This window comes from Lepisosteus platostomus, chromosome 23 (genome assembly GCF_059453375.1).
Source record: "Lepisosteus platostomus isolate fLepPlt1 chromosome 23, fLepPlt1.hap1, whole genome shotgun sequence".
Taxonomy (NCBI): Eukaryota; Metazoa; Chordata; class Actinopteri; order Semionotiformes; family Lepisosteidae; genus Lepisosteus; species Lepisosteus platostomus.
The window spans coordinates 16698400-16714493 of NC_142633.1; the positions used below are offsets into that span (position 1 = coordinate 16698400).

The window sequence follows — 16094 nt, forward strand, 5'->3', positions numbered from 1 at the left end:
ATGCTTGTGAGAGAGAGAGGGCAACCCTGAAAGATGGTCTGTTGTCCCATCTCAACGCACACCATGGAGCGTCGGTCACCGTGCAAACTTGCAAAAGAGAACATGAGTGTGTGTGTGTGATGTCTGTGTATGTGATGCAAATGTGGTGTGTGTCCTCTGTATATGATGTGTGTTCACATTTGTGTGTCTGTGTATGTAGTGTGTGTCCACATTTGACTGTGCCTGTATGTAGTGTGTGTCTGTAAGTTTGTGTGTGTGTATGTTTGTGTGTGCCTGTGTCTGTATGTTTGTGTGTGTCGTGTGTCTGTATGTTTTTGCGTGCCTGTGCGTGATGTGTGTATGTTTGTGTGTGCCTCTACGTGGTGTGCATGCACATGTCAAAATGAATTGCTGGTTTTCCAAAGCTGAACATGCAGAAATAATCACATCAGATTGATTTGTATCCAATGTGTACAAAATAGCCAAAAGTAATTAAGCAAAACCTAGGAGCTGTTCATTGATATCAAATTCAATTCCCAGCTCAACTGAGTCAATACTGTGAACTCAACTCTTCACCTCACCATGTAATTACTGGCATGTGTTTGCTGACACACTTAACAAAAAGCACGTCACCTGAATACCAACACCTTTTTTGGATTTTAAAAGTCGGGAGGCCAAACATTAACAGTCATAAAAAGCAGAGCCGTCATAAAAAAACTTTGCTGAAGCTGTATTTATTATTGTTGATGCAGAGATATGATTTAGAGACGTATGCAGATAAAATCAAAGTGTATTTAACACCGTAATGATTCCTCACATCCCTGGATGCCATGCGGCACGTTCCCGTTGGAGAGCCGGGCCGTGCGCGGACAGCTAACCTCTGTCAGTGAGGACATGACACACCTGACGGAAGTTCGCTTTCCTGCTCTGTTTGCCTACCGTAGCTCACGTCATCTACTGTACCTGCCTGGTTCTGAAACAGCGCCGCGCCGAGGAATGTCCAGTCCCGAGGCTAGGGGCACCTGTCCTCCGATTCGAGCCGCACCCCTCCGTGGAGGCTGACGGCGGTCGCCCCCCAGCTGAAGACGTTCCCCTTCTGGGTGCCGTTCCGGCACGACATCTGCTCCCGGATCTCGGAGGAGCTCAGGACGTAGTCCCACACGTGGACGTCGGTCATGTGGCCCACGAAGGCGTCGGCGTCGGAGATGCCCAGCAGGCCGTCCTGGTCCTTGCCCAGGATCAGGGTGCCCCCGGGCCGCAGCACGTAGCCGCTCCTCAGGTACTGCTCCTCGCTCACCAGGCCGTTGAGCCACAGCTCCGCGCCCCCCGAGTGCGAGGCCCAGGTCAGGCAGTAGCTGCCCCAGTTCTGGGAGCGGAAGCTGTGGGGGAAGTTGACGAACTCGTTGCCCACCCACAGCCCCACCTCGTAGCCGGCGGTGATGAGCAGCTCGTTGTCGTGGCCGGCGCTGGAGTAGGAGAGCACCGTGTGCACGCCGCTGGCCTTCAGCTTGATGTGCATGCAGACCGTGAAGGAGGACAGCGTCATGCCGTGCTCGTGGTGCACCTCGGCGTAGCTCTTCGTGTTCCTCTCGGGGAAGTGGAAGACCAAGGGGGCGTGAGGTTTCTTGCCTGGGCACAAGGGACAGAATTAACGTCGCAGGCAGGGGGTCAGCCTCTCGCTCAAGCCCGCCGTGGCACTAACAGTGGGGAAGGTACAGCCCAGACGGGCCGTGCTTGCAATGGGACAGTCACTGTGCTGGATGAAAAGAGGATGAAACTCAGCAGAGTCCATTAGCCCTCTCCAACACCAAGATGTACGAGACAAGAGCTTCCACTTAAAAGCTCGGAACTAACACCAGTGGGCAAGGGGAACCTTAATAAAGTCCTGTTTATTCTGCCTGTACGGCTACTGTGGCTGACTCCCCAGCTGGGCGGGGTTGTTATTAGTCACGTGATCGCCTACACAGTCTGATTCGAGTCTGGGCTGTGGCCTTTGCCAGTAGTCAGAGATGTCTTGGCCTCGCGAGCGCACGAGAAGGGCAGTCTCGGGAGGGAACGTGCTCTTCGGTGAAGAGAAAGAGAGGGGCTCACCACAGTCATGCTGCTGGAGTCCTGGAAGGGAGCCTGGGAGACAGGAGAGGGAGAGAGGGTGCGAGTGAGCACGCCGCGGCAGCCCGGAGCTTCGTGCCACACGACTATGCACAGGCAGGCAGTCACAGACAGTCGCTTTGCTGGCCGCCATCAGCCAGCACCAAGATCATTCCGAGTAGAAGATACAGCTCTTTTTATATTTCTTATATAATTTCATGGCAGCACTTTTCTGGCAGTGCTCAATGACTCCTAAGAGATCCTGCGGGCTTTTATATGACTGGAGTACGAGGTCCCTATGTTTAATTAGCAGCTGCTCGGCCACATGTGCCCGAATAAGCTGGGTTTGACCAGCTGGGTACAGGAATGATTGTAACGGGTGACTACAATAGAATCCAGGGGTGTTTCTATCCCTGGTGGGGCTGGGTATCACCACACACAGACACGCTTACTCCTGAAGAATCCCTGCCCGCTGGGGGGCCCTTCTGTGTTTCGGTATGTCTGTGTTGTCAAGTTGGCGGCTTTGGGCGAGCCAGTGCGATCTTAAAACATCCGTCTTATCAGTTCTTAAAAGAATGACTCCTGGTCCTCAGAACTCATCTCTCGGTTACACCGAAACCATCCCTAACCCTGTCGTGCATCACTGTCGTGTTATTAAGTCGCAGGTGTTACAGCAGCATCTCTGCTGAACCACAAAAACCCAGCAGGCTCACGACTTGTGTCCCAGTTTCCTCGTGAGCTTATATGACCTCTTTTTCTCCAGGAGTTTGTATCGTGAAGGGGTGTGCACTTTAACCTGGGAACAGGAGACACTTCCTTACGCAGGAAGTTGAGGGTGCCTGGATCAAGCCACCTGGCTGTGCTGTTGCAGACAGTTCCCGGGGGATACTTTGAGGAACATCTGGGTGAGATCTCAAGGATCAACAAGCTGCTGTCAACCAAAAGGGCCACCAAGATCACTTCCCATTTCTAACCTTTCTGATGCTCCTAACAGCACCTCCTCCCTGTGACTGGCATGTCCTGAGCACATGACGTGAACCTCCTCAAGACTGGACACACAAAAGCAGCAGAAGTGTCTTCACCTGTCTGGATCTGCTTCCCCAAGGAGTTGATCATTCCCTCGATCTTCAGTAACTTGGACTCAATCTCCTCTTGGCGGCAGAAAGCTGCTTTTAGAAGAAAATCAAAGCAGTGGCTGAGCACTGGTAACTGTTGGAAAATACAGTAAAGTATTCAGCATGGCAAAAATGTTTAGGGGATCATTTTAAAACATCCCCTTTGTGTTCCTTATGAGTCCTAAAATATTCATAACACATGAATACAAGATTACTTTTTTGTGACAGCTTTTTTATCTTTACAATGTTCAGTGTTTTGGGAAAGTCAAGTGTTTTTTTTTTTCAAAACACAACTATCGTGTTTTGTTTTTTTTAATCGCAAACCTATTCCCGACACTGGTCGGTCTTCTGTGTTGTTGCAATGACGGCACCACTAGGTGGCGCCAGAGAGTGCAGCGCAGTGAGACAGCAGCACAAAGTCAAACAGTGCCTTTCCCGGTACATGCTGGGAAATTAGCTACCGACCAGGCCGGTTTAGTGACTGGAGCCCGAGGTGCCTCTGTGCCCACATACTCACTGCCTTTGCCCAGCCGTGGCAGGAAGGAGGACTCCACCACCCTGTCGTTCAGGGACTGGGCCACCCTGTAATCATTCCACAGCGTCTGGTTGCGATAGTCCATCAGGGTGCTTTCCAGCTTTCTGATCTTTCAAACACAAGAAAGCGAAGGAGACCAGACTGCTGTGATGCCAGAGGCCAATAATTATTAGAATTATCATTGCTTACACTTACTGTATATAGCGCTTTTCTGGACACTCCACTCAAAGCGCTTTCACAGGTAATGGGGATCCCCTCCACCTCCACCAGTCTGTAGCCCCACCTGCATGATGCGACGGCAGCCATAGTGCGCCAGAACGCTCCCCACACCCCAGCTCTCAGTGGGGAGGAGAGCAGAGTAATGATGCCAGTTCATAGATTCGGTACTTACAGGGAGCAGGGGGGAACAATGCAGAGAATGAAGCTAATGGATTGATGTGCATGTGCACGTACCCACAGCTCCTATAGTTCACCTCCCTCTATGTTCCCCTTGTAAAGGAGCCTGGACTGTGGGGGGTGGGTTGTGAGGGTCTGGAACAGACCACCTCGCCCACGTTGGTGAAGCTGTTACTGTGGGATTCTCCCAGAAATGGCCGGATGAAATCCTGGGACCAGACAGCTCGATGGGGCAAAGGCCTCCCCCCCTGCTCATCCTTCTCATGGGTGTCAAGTCGCCATGACGGCGTCGAACTGGACTTCACATTTAATGAGTGCTGAGCTCAAGTAAAGCATTTACACAGCTCACACACAGCTGCTGAAATGCTGGCTGTTGCTTTTGGTCCTGGGAGACCTGCAGGGAGGCCGGCTGGAGAGGGGCGGACCGCGGTCTGTACCTGGCTGTGGGAGAGGGTGATGGGGGTGTCGAACACCGTCCACAGGATGCTCTCGTAGCACGGGGGAGTGGTGAGAGAGCCCTGGTAGCGGAAGAAATGGGAGAGGTTTTCCGGGAGCATGGAGCGCACGTTGACCGACGAGATGATCATGGACTGGCCTGCGAGGAGGCAGAGCACAGGACAAGGGAAACCGCCGCTGCTGGCGGAGAGACACAGAGAGGTACACCGCAAACAAACACTTGTCGAAGGACATTGCCTCACCTGCATACCTGATATATTTCAGGTTCGAGATGAAATCACTGTAGTAAGTGTTTTCAAAATGCCCGTCCTGGAAGGGAAGGAAGATTGTGTTCAATTTTTATACAATGGAATAATCCTGATCAATATGGAACACCAGGTACATGGCAGTAGATGTGCGCAGTGTCGCAGCAGGAGCTGGACTTAACTAGTCTGAGATCTCCTACCTTGCTCACGCTGTGCATTAATAATACATTTCCGAAATAAAAAAAATGAAACAAATAGTCCATCACAGTATGGCTATGCATTTAATTAGTCTGCCTTCTGCCTGTCACTGAAGCCTGTTTAATACTGTGGTATTCAGAAGCACTCAGGCTACAGCTGTCACCCTGAGTTGCAATATCTAAGAAATGATGCTGTGCGTTACAGAGCTGATGCATTCTCTGACCTCTCTCTAACTGTATTACACCAGCTGCTATTAACAGCCTGAGCACATCCTGGAGGGAAGCAGCTGTCAAACGGAATACAGGCCCGGATTAGTTGATCAGTGGTTGTCTGGGAGCTTTGCTGCTGCCTGTTAACATTAGCGTCACTGAATCTAAACTTCTTTGTGTGTCACCAAACACTTCCGTGTGCTGGGTTACTCTGAAGGCCACGCACCACAGCTGACCCAATCACAGCCAGGGCAGCGATCAGATTCTCCCCTGTTGCATTATGTATGTCAAAACTCTCCAGCTCACGGCCCGAAGACTCTTTCCCCCTCTCGCAGCCTCTCTGTGTTCTGAAATTTCCATCTGGAAGAATGTACCCCTTTGGCAGACATGCTTTTAATTGTTGCTTTTTGAAATCAGCAGACAAGCACGTTGCTTCAGTCATTGAATTTTGTCTTCAGCTTGTGTGTTCCCTGTTTTTACTATAATTGTTTGCTGGGGCATGAAGTACTATATGTAGAGCAATGCTGCATACTGCTGTTTCTGTGTGTGTGTATGTGTGGAGTGTGATGAATTATCTTCATCTCTCCTTTAACTCGAGGGACCTGTGGATAACTGAGTGCATAGTCCTTTTCAATGCACACGAGCAGGTCATGAGGGAATAAGGGCTGACTATTGTAGCTTTAGCACTTTGAGCATATAATCTATATAGAGAGAGAAAGCAGAAGACTTAAGGTGAGTTTACCTCGTAGAAAAATGCAAGCACAGCTAATCCGTCAGGTTTGTCTACAGCTTCGGCAAAGCTCTTATATTTGTCGGAGTTGTAGTGGACAACATGCAACTGCAACAAAAGCAAAAACAACATTTTAAAAATAAAAAAGGCATACTCAAGAACTCTTTCCAATTGTGCGTCACTCATTCAGAGTGCGACACATCTGTGTGGCTCTCCTGCTATGCAATCCGAGACACCTTTAGGAAAGACGGTGATTTCACGGCTATTTCAAACGCTGAGGAACTGAAACGTCGTCTGTTTAAACTCCTGCCTGTTTCAATGAATTCTCCAGGGACAGGAAGAGTCCAGAATCATCTACCGGCAGTGACGGCACAGTGCAAACTATCCTGTATCGATGTACTAACATAACAGTTAAATTAGGGGGAAATTGTAAAGATGAATGAGTCTAATCATTTATAAAAATAATAGATTTTAGTTCTGGGGGGTCATTAAGCATTGCTTTTATAGTTCGTTAGCCTTAATGTGTGTGGAAACAATCCAGATGCTACCTTTGGCACAAGCCCTGTAGGTCAGGGCTGCTCTGCTCTCCAGCAGCAGAGAGCAACGTCCTCTGTGGCACCATAGTCACTGAGCAGACAAACAAGCCCGACTGCACATGAGAGGAAAACTGAAATCCCGTTCCAAGAGTTCCCCGTGCCGTGCAGGCTATCCAGGAAGGAGTATCTCCGTGAGGAGCCAGACCACGCCGGGCAACGCTGGTGAGAACTCAGAATTACTGACTCTGTTTGTACGGTCGACTGGTTTGCACCCCAAGTTAAAAACAGCAATTGCATCTAGAATCCACCATAATTCCTCCTACCAATACTAGGCAACAGGTTGTTGTAAGGGGCATCACCACCATGCCATTGTAGATAGATAGATAATACTTTATTAATCCCATAGGGAAATTGGGTATCATGGCAGAGAGGGCAGCTGGGATTCCCTTATTCAACTTTAGTATTTCCGTGTTAATGAGCATTTTGACACCTGGCTTTCCACAGATGCAGAGCAGGAATAAGTCCGGGGGCCGCGTGGCGGGATCAAGGCAAAAACGGGAAGGGGGCTGGCATGGGGAGGGCTGAGCCGCGCTGAGCCGCGCTGGCTGCGTGTTCGTCCGATCGCGCCGTACCTCCGCCATGAACCGGATGCCGTCCATGGTGTGCTCCGACCCGCTGGCCTCCAGGTCCATACCCCCCCAGTGCAGGTGCATCTGGACCGCGGTGTAGCGGCCGGGCAGGCCCTGGGTGATCACCATGCTGGGCGGCAGGTTGATCTGGACTGTGGGAGCAGAGAGGAGAAAAGGCCTCAGCTCCTGCTGTCGCCTGTGCAAAGGCTTCTGGGAAGCATGAGCGGGAGCAGCCTGGACTGGGACTCAATCAGGAGCGTGAGGGCAATACGCTAACGAGTTCAACGCGCACACATGAAGAGGTGTTTAATGGATATCAATAACATGAATTGGTATGAATTGGCTACATTACTCTGCTCTCCTCCCCACTGATAGCTGATGTGTGGTGAGCGTTCTGGCGCACTATGGCTGCCGTCGCATCATCCAGGTGGATGCTGCACATTGGTGGTGGTGGAGGGGAGTCCCCATTACCTGTAAAGCGCTTTGAGTGGAGTGTCCAGAAAAGCGCTATATAAGTGTAAGCAATTATTATTATTATTATAACATTGGAGACAGTATCCCAGAACGATTAGTAATGTACTCCCCCCTCTCCTTCTTCCTCCTCCCCCTTTTGTGACTGAATGTTTTGGGATTTTATCCAGGAGGAAAATGTAACTTAGGAACAGAAGCCCTGAGCCCTGCTATTCGTTTCCTCCCATAATATTGTGCCAGTTGTACCTGGTTGCCAAGTGACCGATCCCGACACAAGGATTAGGGCTTTAGTCCTGCCGAACCAAAACAGCACGATCCTGCGGAAACGTCCCTGCGCTTTCAAGAATCTGTCCCTGTCCTACTCCAGGTTAGCATTTCAAATCGGATTAGACAGTGTTTCTCCTGGGGTTGCTTGCTATGTCAAAGTTGAACGAAAGTGCGTTTTGGAAAGAGATCGGCCGCCCTTCTGCTGTTGATTCGACACAGGGGCGTGTGGAAAGGAGCCCAGGGTCACCAGCGACGGCTCTGGTAAGTATTGGAGTGATCCGTGTGTGTGTGTGTGTGTGTGTTGGACCGGGGACAGGAGAGGCGCGATGTTACAGGTTGGCGGGTTCCACAACACTGCGGACCAGGAGAGCAAACAGGCAGTCCAAGGCTTTTTAAATACTCCTTGCGAGCTTGGAGGACTTCAGCAGAGTCACGAGACCACGGCAACAGCACGAGCTCGGTGAACAAGGCCTTGAGGGCTGTGGTCACACGGAGGGAGCCGAAGTCTACCCCAGCAAGCAACGTGCGCAGTGCAGGGTACACCCTGGACAGGACGCCAGTCCATCACACACACAAACACACAAAATCACATCATGGTCAACCTTTTCAGGAGCCAACTGACCTACCAAAATGTCTTTGGACTGTGGGAGAAGACCGGAGCACCTGGAGGAAATGCACACGAACACAAGGAGAACATGCAAACTCCACACAGACAGCACCCAGGTTCAGGATTGAACCCAGGGCCCCTGTGCAGCAAAATTTTGATTTTTGTTTCCAGATACATACATATACTCTATTCCAGCCAGGAGCTGGAGTCTATCCCAGTAGGTAATAGGCGCAAGGCAGGATACACACTGAATGGGACACCAGTTCATTGCAGGGCAGACACACACTCATACTGAGTGCCACCAGAGCATCCAGAGGAAACCCACTTAAACACAGGGAGAACATGCAAACTCCATACAGATAGCACCCCAGAACTGAACCCAGGGACCTTGCGCTAACCAGTGCACCACTATGGTACAAATTATACACGTCAAATAAACACATCAAGGGCTATAACAAGCTCCACACCAACAACATCCTTCTGCGTTTCCTGCTGCATCTTTGGATGCGTTTTCCCACCAGGCGGCGCCACACCAACACTAAAAGCAGACAGAGGAACTTGTTTCCAGCGCGCGTGTTTAAAGCTCATGTAAACAGTCACTTCAAAAAAAAAAACAAGAACAAAACGCCTTTACTCTGAGACCACGCTAGCCCCTGGCCAGCGCGAGCGAGCAGGTATGGGACTGCAGAACCGGGCCACTGGACCCAGCAGTGCGGATCACGAGCATGAGCTCACGGGCTACACGGAGCCGTGTTCAGCCGGCGCCGTGGTCCCAGAATAAACGGGAGATTATTTGTTGGGGCTGTCACGCGTGGGGTCGCCTGCTCGCTCTTGGGCGCTACTGCACCTGAGTGGCCGTTGTTGGTCATGAGGGAGTTTCCCTTCTGCGGGCCGTCGTAGCCCGTCAGCTCCAGCTGCAGCATCTTGGGGTTGTATCGGACCCTCTTCCTCTGGATGTCGATGGGCGACTGTTTCAGGCCGCCGCAAGCCGGGTACTTCTCCGCCCAGTGCGCCTCGTCCAGGCTGCCCTCTTGCGGACAGGGAAAAAAGACACGCGTGACTCTTGAAAGAGAGGATACGGAGCTGCTTCGAGCTCACCGCAGCCTGGCAGGAGTTCGCGTTAATTTCCTGTATCGTGAGAAAGACCTGGCACCGCACCGAGGTCGGGGTTTTTTTTTTAAATACGATTCCATAGAAGATGACTCGCCCGAGTCGCGGGGCGCATCCTTAACATCGATTATATCACTCTATCAATATGTAGAATTAAAATTCTGACCCACCCGGGAACCTGGCGGCTCTGAGATAAACCTGTGGGAGAACAGAACACCGTGGGAACTCGGGGATTTTCCCCGCTATTAGTGAGTTAATTTGCACGAATTTAGAATTGATTTAGTTGATGCATTTTCAAAAACAAGTCTGAGATGCAGGAAAATTCCACTTTGCAAACGTATTTGACACACACATGGCACGCAAGTGCAAATAAGAACGCATCTTTTCATCCTATGCTATTAATCAAGAGTGAGACGGAATTCAAAATGTGTGAAATGTTGTTTTACATTCATTAGCCGAAGGAAACTACTGAAAAAAGAAAAGGAGCTTACTTTTCTTACTATTGTGTGAGGTGAAACGTGCTCTAGCTGTAAATAGTGTTGTAAAGTTCACCTCTGTTGTTTGCTTTGGATTGCTGTGCTGTATTGCTTCCCTGTGCATTGAGCAGTGCCTAGACACTGTGTCATATCAGAAACTTACAGAGAGGTCCAGACTCATGCAAAGAAACTTCTGTGTACGAGTGCCGAGTCTGAAAGTTATCCATCCTTTACATTGTTTTAAACACTAGTAAAAAAACTGAAGGAAATATTTTTTTACCTTTGTAGGACCAGTGTATTCCTTGAATTTTGTCACAGCTGACTCGCGCCAGCAGAAAACAGAAGCAGAGACAGAATTCCCATGTCATGGCTGAGCTTCGAAACAACAACAGCCTGTACATCCAGCCTTGTGCTTTGAGTGTGTGAGAGAGCGTTTAGGGGGAAATCGCTCTGCATGCTCAGATGAGATAGCCTTTGGCCTTGTGGATAAGTTTGTGAAGACCGGGAATCGGATATTGATTCCCCCTCTGGCTGGTTAGCTAATAGTTTACACACAGCATGCTGAAGGCATGCTCTTTTATGAGTTTATGGAAAGTAAACAGGAACTGAGGGCAATAGCTGTTTGTCTATGCACATGTTGCAGAGATCCTGTAAGTCCATTTTACAAAACAACATACATTTTTCCATGTTTTTAGGTTTGCCACGTGACACAAGCCTCCCAGGGTACGAATAAGTACAAAATGAAGCTTTTTTATAGGCCATGTTGGTCCAAAGGCATTTGACTTTACAGGCTTTTTTTTTAAATTGCTAGTGATCTGTGAGCCCCAACCATGACAGGGCCATTCAGTTTTCTCTAGGCGTCCTTAAACCCGGAATAATTCCAGCAAGAGACTATTCCTGCTGCTGTTGCAAAAGTTCATTTTAAATGATTTTAACTGTTTCTTTTTTTTTAGACAGGTTGTTTAAAATTAAAGTGGTTTAATATGTGCATGAACCTATTTCACTCTACATGAACAGGGCGGAGCGGTGGCTCTGTGGCTCAGGATCTGTGCCTGTGGCTGGAAGGTTGCTGGTTCAAATCCCGTGGCCAGCAGAGGAATCCTACTCTGTTGGGCCCCTGAGCAAGGCCCTTAACCCCAACTGCTCCAGGGGCGCCGTACAATGGCAGACCCTGTGCTCTGACCCCAAGCTTCTCTCCCTGTCTGTGTGTCTGTGTCTCCATAGAGAAAAGCTGGGGTATGCAAAAAGACGCATTCCTAATGCAAGAAATTGTGTAGGGCTAATAAAGAAACATTATTATGAGTATATACTGAGAGGCATTAAAAACACAAGAAAGGTCAGTGGCTTCGATGCGTGTGTGGTGTTTTTCATGTCCTTCAGTGTACGAATACTATACGCGGTGGAGTAGGGTGAGCCTTTGTGTGTATCGTTAGGCAACACACGATGTTAATTTTTAATTGTTTATTTGCAGGCCGGGGCCAGCACTCGGAACTCGTGACCTGACATCTGTGACTTGAACCCGCCCCACCCCCAATCCACACAGCTGCATGAATGGGCATCGGCCAGGCGCCCCCAGGGGGGGGGGGGGCAGCCCTACCCTGCCCTCTGACAGACTGGCATCTGGTCAGGAGCGGGGAGTCACATGCTCCCACACAGAGACAGAGAAGGGAAAGTCCGGAAGAACGATTGAGAGAAAGGCACGCACGGACCCCAGACCTCCTGTCTCAATCCCTCCTCCCGCCCCAGGTATGAGAACTGTGCAGACAGCAGGCAAGCGACTGATGGTTCTGAAACAGTTCCCACTGAAAGAATTACTGCAAGCGTTGGCACCACGGAGTGTAGTTTTTGCAGCTGGTGCGTTCTGGGTAAGAATGGAGAAATGAGTGCAGTACTGTATGTTGTCCTGGATCTTAGGCTCATGGCTGTCAGTTATTAGAGGCCTATAGGCTTAGATCACTGCAATGGACTGGCGTCCCGTCCAGGGTGTATCCTGCCCTGCGATGGACTGGCGTCCCATCCAGGGTGTATCCTGCCCTGCGATGGACTGGCGTCCCATCCAGGGTGTATCCAGCCTTGCACTCTGCCTGCTCCGCAACCCTGTGGATGGAAGTGTAGATGTATCGCTGACGATTTGTGCTTCTCGCCAGCAAACCAGCGCAGCTCGGCATTCTCTCCTCTTTGCCCCTAACTAGCTTAATTAGTTAATTGGCTGAGTTGGGACCCAGATCTTGAAAGCTCTCTCCGAGAGATGCCGCTGGGTTATACTGCTGCTGTAAGCTTTCTCAGTTGAGCTCTGGATGTGGCCTGTATGCGCTATAGGTAGTCTTGGCTTCCCCCTCGCAAATGAATACCATGAGGCTGAAATGGCCTGTGTGAGCAAATCATGGTATCGGGGTTCCCTTCTGCTTCTAACCGCAGAGAGCCTTTTCGGATGCCTCCTAGCATCTAGATGCGGGACTGTCGCATGCACGCCTGGTCACGGTCCCAGCCACCCCGGGGCGGAGTGGTGGCTCTGTGCCTGTGGCTGGAAGGTTGCTGGTTCAAATCCCGCGGCCAGCAGAGGAGGGCCCCAGAGCAAGGCCCTTAATCCCAACTGCTCCAGGGGTGCTGTACAATGGCTGACCCTGTGCTCTGACCCCCAGCTTCTCTCCTAGTCTGTGTGTGTCTCATGGAGGGCAAGCTGGGGTCTGCGAAAAGACAAACTCCTAATGCAAGACATTGTATGTGGCCAATAGAGTGATCTTGTCATATCCACCCATTTTCAGCCTGCATCTGCTAACAAAGGTCACTGCTTTCATTTGGTCTAGAATGGAAATTGATTTGGGAAGGGGGGGGGTATTGATCGGTTGAAGTATCAACCTTTATGCAATGTGTGGGTTTTCCGGAGTCAATAAAATTAATTATTTACAAACTTGAGTTGGGCCGCAGGCCTGGCTTGCTCGCGTATAGATTTATAGATCACCTCTCGCCGTGTATTTGTCTTCCAGCCCCACGCCTGAATTAAACATGACTATTTCTTTTTTCAAACGAGGTGGCAAATGTGAGAAACCCACCACTGAGGCATAACTTATTTGCAAATATTGCCTCGGGAACTAAATTAATGGAACACTCCATTCAAAAAAAAAAGAGCTTCCCCCTGACGTAGAAGTACACTGAAACTCCGGGCTGTGCGGTGTTGGCACTGGCAGAACAGTGAGACCCTGATGCTGCACTTCTTCGTCTGACCAGTAGGAGGCAGTGTAGACCCTCACAGAAACCTTTGAGAAAGAAATAGTGGGCTGGCCTGGTTGGAACTGGGTGAGAGGAAAAAACTAATATTTTGCTTCCAGCCTTGTAGAGAATAAATAAAAATGAATAGTAGCTTTATGACTGATTGCGCCTTGCAGCCCAAAGTGTTCTGCACCCAGGAGGAGACCCAGCTGGGTGACACACAGCAGCCGCCCTGCACCAGCGGTCCCAGTACCCAGCAGAGCCTGGTCTGATTGGCCAGAGCCCAGACAGAGTTCAGAGTTCAGGCACTGGGGTCAGCTCCCCTGCCCTCACAAGACAGCCATGGGCATCTTTCATTAAACTTCCAAGGCAAACAAAACTTCAAACTGTTTTTTTCTTTTTAACGGATTACAGAGTAGGCGTGCTGGAACAATGAAGCCATCACAAGGCAGTGACTCAGAAAGCTTGTGTCAGTGCTGTGGTGGGGCTGATGCAGTCCAGGCTGACCAGACCAGGATGCTGGTACACTAATCCAAACAGTGCCCCACTTCTCTGGAAGAGTCTTCTACAGCTGGCAAAGACAGCAAAGATTGGGTGCCGCTGCAATTGAGTGCATTAATATTAGAACACACGCTGGGAATGACTCCAGAGTAAACAAGGGCTCTTTTATTCAGGCAGTAGTTGTTCTTACTTCTGAAACCTCAAAACGAGTTTCATTCAAAGTTAAGTTAGAATGAATGGAACAACTGTTTCAATAAAACACGACTGCTTCCTAATATCTCAGTGAATCATTTTCTGACTACTGTTCTACCCTCAGAAAGCCCTGGGACGTCATGATGTTGGTTCCTGCCTGGAAACGCATTTTCTTCCGCCTCTGTCCGTGACGTGGCGCAGGCGAACCACCAGGCGGCGCGCTCCCGCGTCCCGCCGTCCTCAAGGTCACCGCGCGCGTCCGCCATTGCTGATGCTCAGTTCTGCACTCCTCCGGCTGCCATGGTGACGGGGGACGGGCCCTCGCCATGGCAACAGGGCCTCGAGGGGGGGGGGGGGGGTGGATGACTGCCGCTGATCATTCAATGGCGGAAAAAAAGGACGTTTTGAGAATGAATCAGCCCCGTGTTCAGGAATGCTTGTGCACGGTTACAATTTCTGTTCAGATTTTGTGTGTTACAAATGTGTTTATATATGTCTACAGGTCGGTACCGAAAAGGGCAGCAGGGTGGTGCAGTTGTTAGCTAGACAAGACTTTATTGATCCCGAAGGGACATTGAGGATAGCATTGCTGCCTCGCAGTGCTGGGCCCCAGGGTTGAATTCAAGCCCTGGGGTGCTGTCTGTGTGGAGTCTGCATGTTCTCCCCGGGTTCGTGTGGGTTTCCTGTAGGCGCTCCGGTTTCCTCCCACAGTCCGTCCAAAGACATGCTGGCAGCTTAATTGGCTTCTGGGAAGACTGGCCCTGGTGTGGGTCGGCCCGGTTAAGCCAGGGACCAGCCGGTTTAGCCGAGCTGGACCGAAACCCAGACACACGGGCCTGCCGGGATCAGGACCGGACACCCCTGTCCTCCATTCCGTGCTGCTGTTTGCGCAGATCTGCTCATCATCGCCTGCCTGCCGAGATGGAAAAAACAAAAAAAGTGACATTTTGTCTTCCAATCGCTCTGATGAAGGGCGCCTGTGAGCGAGACACGCCGCCGAGGCAGGCCCCCGCGCGAACACGGTTATAAATTATGCAAGCTGCAGGTATTGGGTAACAGGTCTCTCCGCCCGGAGCCGAGCTCGTTAGGAAAGACAAGTTTTGCGCGCTTTCTGATTCCAGTTCCCTGTTTGCAGAAGCGCCATCCCTCCGCATTGCTCGCTAGCACACCAGGCAGCCCCTCGGCGTCTCCACACACGGGGCCCGGGAGCTGTCTGTCCTTCAGTTCACGGCTGCGTGGGTTCACCCCGAAAGCGCTGAACCGGCGCCCACCCGCCATCAGAAAGCCGCAGACCCCCCGGGTGAGAGAGGTCGGGGCAGGGAGCTGCGTCAGGCTTGTTGGAGGGGACCAGGTGAGGGTTTATTACCGGCTGGGACAGGGAAAGGGAGGAGACGGCGCCTCGTTCGTGGCCGCCCGCCTCTCGCTGGAAACCCCACGTGAATGCCGGAGGACCACGCGGACTCCACGCAGAAGGAGCCCCGACCCCACAGTCGAGCCCAGACCGCAACAGCTCCAAGGCTGACACCCACGCCCCTAGACTTGAGACGTATTCATTTATTTAAAAAAAAAGGAACAAGAAGAATATTTCATCACTGACGTATCTCTTTATTATAGCATTAGTTTTACAGGGCTTGAGAATCTCCCCTCGCCTTCTTATTCTTGAACCGTTTTTCTAATGATCGTGACAGAGAAAATGCGCGAGTGATATGCATCATGGAACAGGTCATGGGTTTATTCCCTGCCGAAAGGAGAAGAAAGAAAACACAACGTTTCGGCTGTGGACCCTTCTTCGGGTGTAAGAATAATGGGGGCACTCAGCCTATCTCCCGTGTGTATTATAGCATGTGTATGTGCACCTATGTTATGTGTTCGGCTACGTAAAGAGAAAATAAAGATGAGGAAAATGTCAGCTCGCACTCGGGGCTGCGGCGGGTGTCTGGCGAAGGAGAATGACTGTTCTGTATCAATCTGCGGGTCACCCTGAGTGGTTTGGGGATGACTGAATCGTGAATCGGCCGTGGAAAGCCTGGCTCGGGCGGCGGTCTGCTCCCTGTGCAGTGACGCAGCGCCGTCGCGCGGAAAGCGTTGCTGATTCCCGGCACGTAGTCCTCACTGCGCCACTGCATCCCGAGCGGGGGGGCTGG

At 50.8% G+C, this 16094-nt stretch overlaps 1 protein-coding gene across 2 annotated transcripts; it reads right to left on the reverse strand.

Moving 5' to 3' along the window:
* Nucleotides 1-697: 697 nt before the first annotated feature.
* On the reverse strand, nt 698-10546 carry ca6 (carbonic anhydrase 6). Of its 2 annotated transcripts, none has more exons than XM_088617515.1 (10): nt 10328-10546; nt 9309-9491; nt 7120-7268; nt 5964-6059; nt 4812-4878; nt 4551-4708; nt 3700-3826; nt 3150-3236; nt 2071-2103; nt 698-1608 (listed from the first exon to the last, which is right to left on the reverse strand). In XM_088617515.1, the coding sequence occupies exons 1-10, from the start codon at nt 10446-10448 to the stop codon at nt 992-994; spliced, it is 1638 nt and encodes a 545-aa protein (XP_088473641.1). In that variant the 5' UTR covers nt 10449-10546; the 3' UTR covers nt 698-991. The 2 variants fall into 2 exon arrangements, with proteins under 2 accessions (XP_088473641.1, XP_088473642.1); XM_088617516.1 differs by having other exon boundaries at nt 3150-3233; nt 10328-10545.
* Nucleotides 10547-16094: the final 5548 nt, after the last annotated feature.